Here is a 13,646-nt window from a genome sequence, read left to right on the forward strand (position 1 = left end):
TGAAATATGATATAGGCCGTCAGACGCCAATGAAATCAACTAGCAATATGAAAGGAGCCCTCAGAACCCAATGAAATCACTTTACAATCTGATATAGGACCTTGGGATCCAATGAAATTACCAGGCAAAATGATAGGGGCCTTCAGACTCCAATGAATCACTGTGCAATACGATATCGGCGATCAGACTCCAATTAGCTCATTGTGCAATTTGATTTTGGCCCTCAGACTCAAATAAACTTAATGTGCAACATGATATTGGCTCTTAAACTCCAATGAATTCAGCGCGCAATGCTATATTGGCACTGAGATTTGTGTTAACTCAGCGCTCAATAAAATGGGTCATCAGACTCTAATGAACTGATTGTGTAAAACGATATGGGCCGTCAGAATCGAATGAAATCAGCGCTTAATACTATCTTGGGCCCTCGAACTCTACACTGACAGATCAATTATTATAAAGTATCATCATTAGGAGTAATAAATTTCAAGTTAATTCAATTAAAAGTTGTTAATTTTTTGTCAACTTATCTGTCGGGAATAGTGCACCAAATGCTTCAGTGAACGGTTCTAAATATACCTACCTACTGGTAGGTGTATAGGTAAATTGGTATTGATTTGTAACTATTCCCTTTTGTATACATTTCCATGTTTAATCTCTTAACTAAACAGTCATGAATTTATTAAAAACATTTATTTTGTGAGTGTATAATGTTTTGCAAGAACAACCAAGCTACCAAATACATTTTTATGCAGCTAACTATTCCATTTTTGCATTATACAGTGAAATGGATCATATTATGTAAAATAGTAAATACTTTGAACCGAAGTATAATCAGCGTCTTACACTTCTGGTTAGCAAATAGCATATGGTGCTTCCAATTGGCAATACCTGTGCCTTTTCTGTCTGTATGAAATAATTTTCTGATTTGCGAAACCATGATACGGTAATCATAATTATGTACTTTGCTTTCGGGTTTCGTCATCCTCCTGCAGTTTGGTTTCGTATGAAGAAAAAGTAACCGCATGTTAAATTGTGTTCTATAAATGAACAAATTCAATTACTTTTACTTATGAATAATGACAATATTTTTATCCAGTAAGAAAAATGTCTGCCATCTTTTTTTTTAATGTTAACATTTTTTCATAACGGAGGACAAACAGTATTTAAAAGTTCACAAATCAAATTCAAACACAAATACATGTTTTCGTGCTGTAATTTAGCCTCGTTTTCAGCTCTACTGGCCGAAGGCCTGAAGAGCTTATGTCATGGCGTGGTTTCCGTCGTCCGTCCGCTCGTGCGTGCGTTAGACTTTTTCTAGTTTACGCGATAAAGTTCACAGTTTTCATCCGATTCATTTCAAACTTCTTCAGTGTCTTTATATTAATGAGGACTCGAACCCTATAGAAAATGGGTTACATCAGAGTAAAAGGTCCAGAATTATCTCCCCTTGAATTTGAGAAAATTGTGAAATAAGGCTTGTTAACGCAATAAAGTCCACAGTTTTCATCCAATCATTTCCCAACTTGCACAGTGTCTTTATCTGAATGATGAGTCAAACCCTATTGAAAATAAGCAATATCGGAGTTATAAGTGCAGAATTATCTCCCATTGAATTTGAGAAAAAAATAAAAAAATCAGTTTTTTATGTGATAAAGTCCATAATTTTCATCCAATTCTTGGCAAACTTGCACTGTGTCTTTGTATCAATGAGGACTCAAACCCTTTTTATGCCCCCCTTCGAAGAAGAAGAGGTATATTGTTTTGCACATGTCGGTCGGTCCGTCAGTCGGTCGGTCGGTCCGTCCACCAGATGGTTTCCGGATGATAACTCAAGAACGCTTAGGCCTAGGATCATGAAACTTCATAGGTACATTGATCATGACTGGCAGATGACCCCTATTGATTTTAAGGTCACTAGGTCAAAGGTCAAGGTCACAGTGACTCGAAATAGTAAAATGGTTTCTGGATGATAACTCAAGAATGCTTAGGCCTAGGATCATGAAACTTCATAGGAACATTGATCATAATTGGCAGATGACCCCTATTGATTTTCAGGTCAAATGTCAAGGTCACAGTGACTCGAAACAGTAAAATGGTTTCCGGATGATAACTCAAGAATGCTTACGCCTAGGATAATGAAACTTCATAGGAACATTGATCATGACCGGCAGATGACCCCTATTGATCTTCAGGTCACTAGGTCAAAGGTCTTTGGTCACAGTGACTCGAAATAGTAAAATGGTTTCAGAATGATAACTCAAGAATGCTTACGCTTAGGATCATGAAACTTCATAGGTACATTGATAATGAATGGCAGATGACCCCTATTTATTTTCAGGTCACTAGGTCAAAGGTCAAGGACACAGTGACTTGAAATAGTAAAATGGTTTCTGGATGATAACTCAAGAATGCTTAGGCCTATGATCATGAAACTTCATAGGTACATTGATCATGACTGGCGGATGATCCCTATTGATGTTCAGGTCACTAGGTCAAAGGTCAAGGTCACAGTGAATCGAAACAGTAAAATAGTTTTTGGATGATAACTCAAGAATGCTTACGTCTGGGATCATAAAACTTCATAGGAACATTGATCATGACCGGCAGATGACCCCTATTGATTTTCAGGTCACTATGTCAAAGGTCTTTGGTCACAGTGACTCGAAACAGTAAAATGGTTTCAGGATGATATCTCAAGAATGCTTACGCCTAGGATCATGAAACTTCATAGGTACATTGATAATGACTGGCAGATGACCCCTATTGATTTTCAGGTCACTAGGTCAAAGGTCAAGGTCACAGTGACATGAAACAGTAAAATGGTTTCCGGATGATAACTCAAGAATGCTTACGCCTAGGATCATTAAATTTCATAGATACATTGATAATGACTGGCAGATGACCCCTATTAATTTTCAGGTCACTAGTTCAAAGGTCAAGGTCACAGTGCCTCGAAACAGTAAAATGGTGTCCTGACGATAAATCAAGAATAATTAGGCCTAGGTTCATGAAACTTCATAGATACATTCATCATGACTAGCAGATGACCCCTATTGATTTTTAGGTCACTAAGTCAAAGGTCAAGGTCACAGTGACAAAAACGTATTCACTCAATGGCTGCCACTACAACTGACAACCCATATGGGGGGCATGCATGTTTTACAAACAGCCCTTGTTTAAAAAGAGCAATATCGAAGCAATAAGTCAAGAATGACTTCCCCTTGAATATGAGAAAATTTTGAAATCCCGCTTGTTTACGCAATTAATTCCACAGTTTTCATCCAATTATTTCCAAATTTGCACAGTATCTTTATATTAATGAAAACTTGAACCCTATTGAATATGAGCAGTATTGGAGAAATAAGTACACAATAATCTCCCCTTGAATTTGAGAAAATTCTACTTGTTTGGGCAATTAAGTACAATGTTTCCATCTTATTCTTTCCAAACTTGCACAGTGTTTATACCAGTAGAGCGATTCAGACCCTCATGGGCCTCTTGTTTAAATGAAAGGAAACTCCATTTGCGCATTTAAATGATTATTCTGTATTCTAAAATGTGCATAGGTGATCGGCATTAAAAATCACTTTTGATATAAAAAAAGGTGCTTATTTTGATTTCAATTGAGTGTGGTTGTGCCTTTCAGAGAGTGAAACAGATACTGTGATTTCGGAGATAATCTTTTACAGCATGTAAAGCTCGCCTGCAACTTTCCTTCAGTAATGTGTCAAACGAAATTTTCTTGTGATGCAGATAGCACTAACTACACTTAGAGTATCAGCAATAAATATCGTCACTTTGAGAGAGAAAAAACGCCACTTTCGCAAATTTGTCGCAATTTGGCGATAATGGAGATCGTCAGCGAACCCCTGAGTCTATAACTTTCTAAATACTGCTCAGATGCTGCTTGAAAAGCTTTATCATACCGTTGTGAGATATTTTCTAAAACATAATATACAATGTTGTTTTCTTATAATTAATAGACATAATGTTTTAGAAATATTTTGTTTTTCTTTTCAACTTCTGGAAAGATTCATGTAATTCTGCATGCGACTCTCCATTAGTCGTTGGTGACCTGATGGCTATGTTTCATTGATTTATCTTAAATTTATGGGACTTGAACATTTTTATATTGGAATTGTTATAGGTCAAGTGTCCGAATATATCCGCTTATAGATCTATAGATACCAAAAAGAAAATATAATTAAATGTGCGTCATGTAAAATAAAATTCAAGTACATGAATGCATGTTACAGGGCGATATATTCCTTGAAGTATTTATATGTTTTTCTTTTAAAAGTGCATCAATTTACTTAATCATTGTTTGTTTGACTTTGTACATTGTAATCCGATTATATTGCAAAAGTGTAAAGGAAGTTATATATCGATATAAATTTAGATAACGAAATTAATTTTTTCTGTCTATGTAACACAATCTGTTATAGTGATTGATATATTATCAATAAATAATCAAAACTTTAATTTATATTTATGAAAAAGATGGTATATTTGTGTCCCCTACCGGTGAAACCGGAGGGGACTTATGGTTTTCGCTCTGTGTGTTCGTGAGTCTGTCACACTTTTCTGGATCCTGCGATAACTTGAAAAGTTCTTCATATTTTTTCATGAAACTTGAAACATGGACAGATGGCAATATGGACATTATGCACGTCATTTCATTTTGTTTCCTACGTCAAGAATTCTGGTTGATATGGCAACAAATAGACTAGAAATATTGCTGAAAATGGTGGAGTTTCAACGGTCGGGGACCATAATGCTTGACAATAGTCTTGTTTAAGCTTATTATTGTATGTTCTGGTAAGTTGTTCATATTTCAGCAGCATGCTTCGCAGGAAGAGGACATGGACTTGCTGGACTTTGTGGATAGTGAGTGCCAGACCGATGCAGATGAGCAAGCCAAGTTATCGCTCCTCCCTGAGCGCCTTTCTCAATCCGACTCTGCAGTACTCTGTAAAGTACTACCCTCGCAAAATGTACTGAACAAGCAGCAAGCCTGCACATTGTCCCCAGTACGGGTAGAAATCAGCCGTCTATACATTGGCTATACCAGAGGCAAGCAGTAAGCCTGTTCTTGGTCCAAGGGGTCCGAGGCAAGCAGCATGTTCATCAGGACCAGTAGCCCTTAATTGAAGTAGAACAGTTTACCGTCGAATGCAGTTAGCTTGAGGGATTTGAATAAATTTAATATGTCACATTCCATTTACATCCTTAACTTATGTAGACAATTTTAAGAATTTTAACAAAGTGTTTCTTATTTAGAAGTTTGAATAGAGTCATGTGTAGGTGTTAATGTTTTTATTTTCATAGCTCTGCACAGGAAAAAGAAAACATTTTGCTTTCACTGAAAATTATGTGAACGACTTCTATATCCCTTTAGGCGATGGTTATAAGGATGATAATGTATGCAAAGTGATATTTAATACATGTTTACTGTTATATTATTAACTGTGATAATATTTGAATGTGTTACTTTGTTATTACTATGTACATTTTCTATGCCTACCAGATGCCCGCCTCAACACGTGTAAATAGCCATGACTAGCCCAGATGTGAAGATGTACACACTTTGGTTCCTTCAACAGGACTGTACGAGTTGAACTGACGTTTTACTTTGCAATATTTATAATTTGAATGACCTAGATTGTTGCTTTCAATTTACGTCATGTTTTATCATGGCTTGCATGTGGGTTATTATGTGAAAAGTTTCTTTCTGCGTATCACTGGTTCTCATCGGCCCAGCCCTTCTCATTCGTTAAATGAGTACACTTTAAATAAAACTTTAGAAATTTTGAACAGTTGAGGTATTTATGTCCCCCTCTATAGTAGTGGTGGACATATTGTTTTTGCCGTCTGTTGGTCTGTTTGCGCCAACTTTAACATTTTGCAATTACTTTTGCTATATTGAAGATAGCAACTTCATATTTGGCATGCATGTGTATCTCATAAAGCTGCACATTTTGAGTGGTGAAAGGTCAAGGTCATCCTTCAAGGTCCGAGGTCAAATATATGTGGCCAAAATCGCTCATTTTATGAATACTTGTGCAATATTGAAGAAAGCAACTTGATATTTGGCATGCATGTGTATCTCATGGAGCTGCACATTTCGAGTGGTGAAAGGTCAAGGTCATCCTTCAAGGTCAGAGGTCAAATATATGTGGCCCAAATCGCTTATTTTATAAATACTTTTGCAATATTGAAGATAGCAACTTGATATTTGGTATGCATGTGCATCTCATGGAGCTGCACATTTTGAGTGGTGAAAGGTCAAGGTCATCCTTCAAGGTCAGAGGTCAAATATATGTGGCCCAAATCGCTTATTTTATGAATAATTTCGCAATATTGAAGATAGCAACTTGATATCTGGCATGCATGTGTATCTCATAGAGCTGCACATTTTGAGTGGTGAAAGGTCAAGGTCATCTTCACAAGGTCAAGGTCATCATTCAAGGTCAAACGTCATATAGGGGGACATTGTGTTTCACAAACACATCTTGTTCAAATTATAATTTTCACTTTATTGTGTTTAATAACGATTATTACAACGATAATTGGCATGTTTCCCTGTTTTTATGCTCCCCAAAATTTTTTGGGGAGGAGCATATAGTCGCCGCTTCGTCTGTCCGTGCGTGTGTCCGTCCGTCCGTGCACAATTTTTGTCCGGGCTATTTCTCAGCAATTAATGACCGGAATTCAATTAAACTTAATGGGAAGCTTTACTACCAAGAGGAGGTGTGTATATTACCAGCCGGTTCTGGTCGGATGATTTTTCACAGAGTTATTGCCCTTTGAAATTTTCCATTAACTGTACATATAGTGTAACTCTTGTCCCCCCAACTACTAGACGTTTCCTTTTATCTGAATATATAGTGCAATATTGTGACCAAAAAACCTTTGGGGAGCATCACCCGTTTCCGACGGTTTTTTGTCCTTGGAAAGCAATTCGATTTTTTTCCAGAATGATGTTAGAATTTTTGAAATCACAAAGCACTTAATGTAATGTGTGTTTAGGGTTTATTAGTAGGTTTAACCAATGTGATTTACTTCGTTTACTTGTGAAAACCTTTTTAAGTTCTTTGAATAAATACTTTAAGACATTTTAGAAACGACTTATAGAACAAGCATATGGGCATAGTAACAAACTTAATACTTCTTTGGCAAAATGTTGCCGATTTTCATAAAGCGTTTGTCTTTATCTACAATAATACATCTTACACAAGATTAACATATACTTAAAATTCGTCGGTGTGTTCATTAATAGGGTCGGAGCTACGGATACACATGCCATGTGTTCAATAATATCGTTCATTCATTATGAATAATTTAATGTTTGCTATGTCTGCAACGTCTTCCATACCATTTACAGAGAGACTATTAGTTTTATTTGGCATTCAATATTGTGCTTCTCGTGTCCTTCAATATGGACAGATGATTTCAGTTCAACTTTGATGGGATTTGTTTTCCTTTCTTGGCTAATTTTATACTTACAGACAATAATGTACTTTTAATTGGGTTTGCTTTTATATTTTTCAAAAAAATATCTTATTGCTCATGCTTATATATTATAGAAGATGTGCACGACTTATATTTGAGACACATGTCAAATTTGATTTTCTTCAAGAGCTTTTTTTATGTCAAACAACTAGTTGTATACTAGATGTATCTTGTATGTTCGTATGTTGATTGCGTATACTCAGTACGTAACAGATATTCCATATTCCCCTGTGTATGCCAATTCTAGATCGTTGAGGATCTTGTCAACTTATTTAAAATTTAATGAGTGTTTTCTGTCACGATATTTAGTTATAATGCGATAGAAACTGTTTTTAGCTAACCTGAGCATGTACATAGTGAGCTTTTGTGAACGCCATTGTCCGCCGTGTAGGGCATTTTCTTTGTATGGCTTTAGTAAAACCTTGATAACTCTTTAGAGGTCATATTTCATATTAATGGTCCAATATTTATTAAACGATGTAAGAACATTTAATCTAATAATGCCTCGGCTGAGTTAAAAAAAAAGTTATGGTTCTTCGAAAAATATGGCCGCTAGGTGCAGGGCCTTTTTTCTTATATGGCTGTAATAAAACCTTGTTAACTCTCTTTTTTCGAATTTTTAGTCAAATCTTCATGAAACTTGATGAGAACATGTGTTCTAATGATATCTGGGCCGAGTTTGAAAATGGTTCCCGTCGGTTGAAAACATGGCCGCCAAGTTACTGTGCATTTTTCTTATATGTCTCAAGTAAAACCTTAATAACTGTATTTGATATTAAGGCAAATATGAAAGTGGTTTCAGAAACAACTCAAAAGTTGCTGAGAGCAGTTCAGTTCCCATAATACTTAGGTGAGCAACCACGTGCCTTTGGCCCCCTTGTCTTTTTTATGTTCCTGTTGTTTGCAAATCTATTAGCATGTTTATATCATGGGAGGTTTGCCTAATGCCTATGCATTTCTGATTCAACCATAGATAAATCTCAAAATATTGTCTGCAGTTGCTTCTGAAAAAAATGTTATTACATATAATGCCTTATCAAAAAGTGTTATCCTTTTTAACGAGGTTAGGATTTTCCATTCCACGTTTACTTCCCTGCATCATTTATGAGATTCCCAGCTCTACACTTGTTCAACTCAACTAGTGGAAACATTAAGATAGGTTTGTATGAAGGTTGCACTCATTTATATATCAGTCAACAACCTGTATGCAGGATTATATCAGTGTTAAAAACTAACATTTTGACCCCAGCTTAGATTCCCATAGAGTTCAATGGAGTATGTGCTGTTGTCTATCTGCGTCTCTGCATGTTACATTTGATGTCGTATAAAGTAGTTACATACTGGTCTTGATTGAACTCCGTACGAGTGCTCTACAAACATCACAGTGGTCGCGTCATTCGACATTTGATGTATAGTTTCCTTAATTGAGCTTAATATACAAAGTGATTTGAGTGTTCGGCTAATTTATGCTTATGTTTAATGTTGGCGAAATACATTTCGTGGTATTTACAGGAGGCGTTAATTTGTCCTGGGATAACTTAATTATGTATACTTAAATTGTATACAGTACGTTCAGCATTAACCGTCTGGTAGTATATGGTGAGGGTTCTAAACACCGTATATCCGTTTAAAGTTTGACTTGGACATTGTATTAGCTCACAGTATTTCTGCGGCGGTTCATTATAATAACAATGTATGCAGTTAGATTATTATAACATTGTATGCAGTTAGGTGAGCATCGAGCAAGAAGCAGTTTCGCATTCGTATGCCCTAAGGAATGATTTCGGAGAATGGTATAGCATTCTATATGAAGCCTTTGTCCAGAAAAAACGGCCCATAACCACATCGTCCCATGTTACTTTGTTACTCCTTTGATAATATGTCAATATTCTACAGTCTTCTCAGAGAAGTTCATTGAATTCCGCAGGTTACTCTCTTGACACTAACCGTAGCGTTTAATCAGGGTGCAGAATAAACGGTGTTTTCAGGGGCTTACACACGGGCTGGACACAATGTAAACACACCGTTAAGAACTTTATTTTTGCAAATATCTCAAGTTATTGAAATACACTTGCAAAAATCTTTAGTGCATAAAAGACAGTATTTCTTTAAAAAAAAGTTTCTGTCGATATTTTAAGGTATAAGAATACATCCTTGAATACGTCTGAAATCGGTGACAAACTGTCACCTTGCCTGATGTCAAGCCGTATATGTGAATGCAGTAGAAATATATTTTTTGAACACGAACACTTGCTTATTTAACATTAGATAAAGTAATTCTGTTGCATTTCACATTGCCATAAGCAGCATACAAATTTGTCTCTTATGCATTAGTTGAAATTCTTAAGAAAAATTGTTTTAAAAAGTTATTGGGGAAATAATCACCACTTACGGTCGGTTTAATCCATTAACGTTTAATTGGGAAAACCCACAAAGTCACGTGATCCTGCACCCTGTTAATGGGTAATCACAAATAATCCACGTCTAAAATTAAGTTGCATCTTTGTTAAGACTATGAGGTGATCAATATGTTGCATTATGATACGGATTACTGGAAGAGGGAATAACCATTTGAAAGGATTGTGCTCATCGAAATAAAATAGCCTTTGACAGCTATCATTGTTTCACTTTTATGTTTGTCATTCAAACAGGCTTATTAATAATAATTAAAAAAAACTCAATAAAAATCGTTCACCATATGTTTAAAATAAAGCTGTTTATTATGAAATTAGCAATCCCGTTTAACACGTTCATATTCATACTTAACTTATCGGCTTGACTGTCTAACTCAACTGTGTTCGGCGGGTGGAGGGCAATGTGACATGATAAAAGTGTTTTCTTGCATTTCCAAAGTGTGAATTCTTCGTTATATTTGTATATACGTGAGGATTTCTCATAGAACATAGGCCAGTTACATGAACATTATTGGGGACTCGATTTTGTAAAATCAATACAAATCCTGAGCTGTAACATCGACTGAAAGGACTGGCTTATGTTATACTCGTGTAAAACATCGATGGTGTGATCAACATATGCTAATTCAGCGGAAAGTCGTTATATAACAACGGTAGACCATGTAATTCTCTTCTTTGAGGCATAAGCTGCCGATTTCCATTGAACTCGTCTTGCAGGCTCGGATCTAAGGTGGGAGGTGTGTAGGGGGACGCTTCGTATCTCAGAGCTGGTGCCAAAAGCTTTTGTATTGTATTCCTTTTATACAAAACTTCCAGACATAGAAATAGCAGGTGCCTCTTAATTGACCGGCTGCGCTAGTCCAAAACAAATGTGAAGACGTGTGCGAACGGGGATGGTGGCGGATGTTAATCACTTAAACTTACCCCCAGATTGTTCCCCTTATCAATATTGGCATTGGCTCTCCACACTAGTACGCATTCTAAGTGCATTCTTCTGATTGTACTTAAATATACTAGTTCAAGTTAACGTATCAAACTTTTTCAAGACGTAAAAAGACTTGATCATAAAGTTTATTAAACAACCAATTTCATATTTGCTAAATCTAATAATTAGTGAAAAAGACGGTAATTAATTTTGTATCAAGAAGACTTCGTTAACTCGTATTAATCTAATCACTATGTTCTATGAAATACCCGTCTTAATTTTGTGCACTTATATGTTTGCAAAGATATCACTGGAATATTTTTGTACGCATTTCGTGTAAACACGGTATAAATGTAATTTTCTGATACATTTATCATATTGTCGCATCAGTGAAATATCATTTGCCTTCTTGTTTACGTAGATGCGATTTCAAAAGTACAAATAAAAACGCTGGTAACGAAGAAGGCTGATGGTATGAAATATGACAGATTAAAAATATGTTAAAAGGTAATCATGAACTTCCATCTCAAGCTGTACTTTTCTTGAATCCACCATAATAATAACGAAGGCTCTTTTGAAAAAAAAATTACATGGTGGTAATTTCTTATTACTATTCGAGTATTTCAGCAAACATTCCCGATGATTTCAATTAACGTAGTGAAGCTCCTTTTCACGCTGATGTTTGGATGCATTACAAACAACGAGTCTGAAGGATTTGTTAAAATTATTTTGATGCTGATTTCAAAGTAGCATCTTGTTTTATTTGTTAATGCAAATCATACTGTTAAATAATTGTTGTTTCATTTGCATAGTTGATAAAACCATACTTCATCCAATTCTTACATTTATCTATTTTGTAATGTTTTACACCATCTCTTCTCTGAAAAAAAAAGTATTTAATTCAATAATTGTTTCATGCCTGTTTTTAAAAGGCATAACCTCGTTGAATAGTGGTATTTACAAGTTCAAAATGAACGCACAAACTCATAATAATGGTGGCAGGGGACATTACGAACACAATATTTGTTCACTAGAATGTTTCGAGTCATTCACCATTATTAGGTTATAGTTGGAAAAGTGTTAACTAGTGGTTGATACATTTTCTGTATTCCACCATGAACATTGTACAGTGCCCACATACACGTGCAACAATAATCTCACACAAATAAAATGAACATGATTTTAACACAGCAGCCAAGAAATGCAGATAGTGTCTGAACTAACTCAGTCCAACTTTAATTTGATGAACAGAAGTTATCAAACAGATTTTTGAAAAATCACTTGAAAAAGAAATACACATGTTTGTATAAAGGTCCTAATAAAAGTGATGTCTTTTTAATTTTCAAGTATTATCCACTATTTCCCAGTTTTATCAGATTGTCCCACTTTTACCCAACGGAGCCGGGCAATACTATAAATCCCATAGACAGGGTTATCATAAAGGGTTTAGAAATAAAGAAAATTATTTATGCGTTGACGCAAAATTTAAGAAAAAGGAACATAGGCATCATTCGAATGTCTTTAAATGCATTGAAAAGTTAAGAACATTTCTGCTTTACCTCTTAATAACACCAAATCAACTATTGTTAGAATCGGTTTCATCTCTTAAACCGACATTAAATATCGTTCAGAAAATACTTTTATATGGACATCACATACGAAAAAAGACAAGGGAAGAATTTCACAACAGTCAAGAATGTAATAGCATCCAAAATCTAAGATTGTGCAATGTCTCCAAAAATGGAATAATCTAAATCTTAATATTTAAAGAAAATAGTTACATCGTTTGCATATTTTGCCCTTTCAAAAATTACTGACCCTCTTCAAGTTTTTTTCTCATCCGCCAATCAAGGTTATGTCTGAGATGAAAAATTTGCAATTTAATTTTATATGAAATTACAAACCTTACACAAAAATAGGCTACTCAGCCAGGTTCTTAAAATTACTGGTGTCGGCATTAGAAAAAATGCATCAACAAAAATAGAAGAACAACAAATCGGTTAATATTTATTTTGCTCAATAAGGCAAATCGGAAAAGGAAGATTTGTTAAGAATAACATTACAAAACTATGGGATTACACATGTATTTGAATGTCACTTTCAAGAATAGAATATTCAACAAATTGTAAACAAAGAACATTTCATGTACGATATTACTCAAGTAAATACTGCAATGCAAAAAGAAATAATTTCGTAAAATAACATTTCACTGCATTGTCTCTATTCGATAAAAATACGCTAAGTTTAATAACTACAAGAAAAAAAATAACATATTAAGCTTTGTATGAAAAGAGACAGATGTACTTCAAACTTTTTTGTTTACACATACTCTTTTCACACCGAATCATACTGACGCCACGTTGTATTTCACAATTACTTTAGCATCAGACCTCAAACTACTCTAAAAACAAAATAATTTAAAAAGTTCACCGATCATTGGCAGAGTGGCCGTGAACTAGCGCTCAAAATAAAGTAGATTCCGCCCGATACGTGTTTCTGATCATCTATCTCAGCAGGCTTCGGCCAACAGTATAAAAACGTATTCCTTTATGTCGTCGACGACACACGCTTAAATACAACTGGTGCTCGATAAAAATGTACAATGTAATAAAATATTAATTTAAAAATAAAACAACATTTGATAGTTTGTTTCATGGGGATTATGTATGAACATGTATTTTTCCATCTACACACTACACTCTTAACCTACACTGTGCGCACTGCTAGCTAATTACTTCGCATGTGGCAGACGCAGACATACAACCGTGCGAATATGGTATGTTCGGTTTTTA

The 13,646-nt window shown here is 35.2% G+C and overlaps 1 protein-coding gene across 7 annotated transcripts in view; it reads left to right on the forward strand.

The window, feature by feature from the left end:
* LOC127838383 (uncharacterized) overlaps positions 1–5,278 on the forward strand; it is a 101,861-nt gene extending 96,583 nt beyond the window's left edge. For 6 of the 7 annotated variants that reach the window (XM_052366142.1, XM_052366135.1, XM_052366151.1 and 3 more), the window contains one exon: positions 4,842–5,278. In XM_052366142.1, the coding sequence (XP_052222102.1) occupies positions 4,842–5,087 (246 nt within the window). In that variant the 3' untranslated portion in view covers positions 5,088–5,278. The remainder of the gene's footprint in view (positions 1–4,841) is intronic. The other variant, XM_052366109.1, reaches the window with a different exon arrangement.
* The last annotated feature ends 8,368 nt before the right edge of the window (positions 5,279–13,646 follow it).

Source organism: Dreissena polymorpha, chromosome 1, assembly GCF_020536995.1.
Source record: "Dreissena polymorpha isolate Duluth1 chromosome 1, UMN_Dpol_1.0, whole genome shotgun sequence".
Classification (NCBI taxonomy): domain Eukaryota; kingdom Metazoa; phylum Mollusca; class Bivalvia; order Myida; family Dreissenidae; genus Dreissena; species Dreissena polymorpha.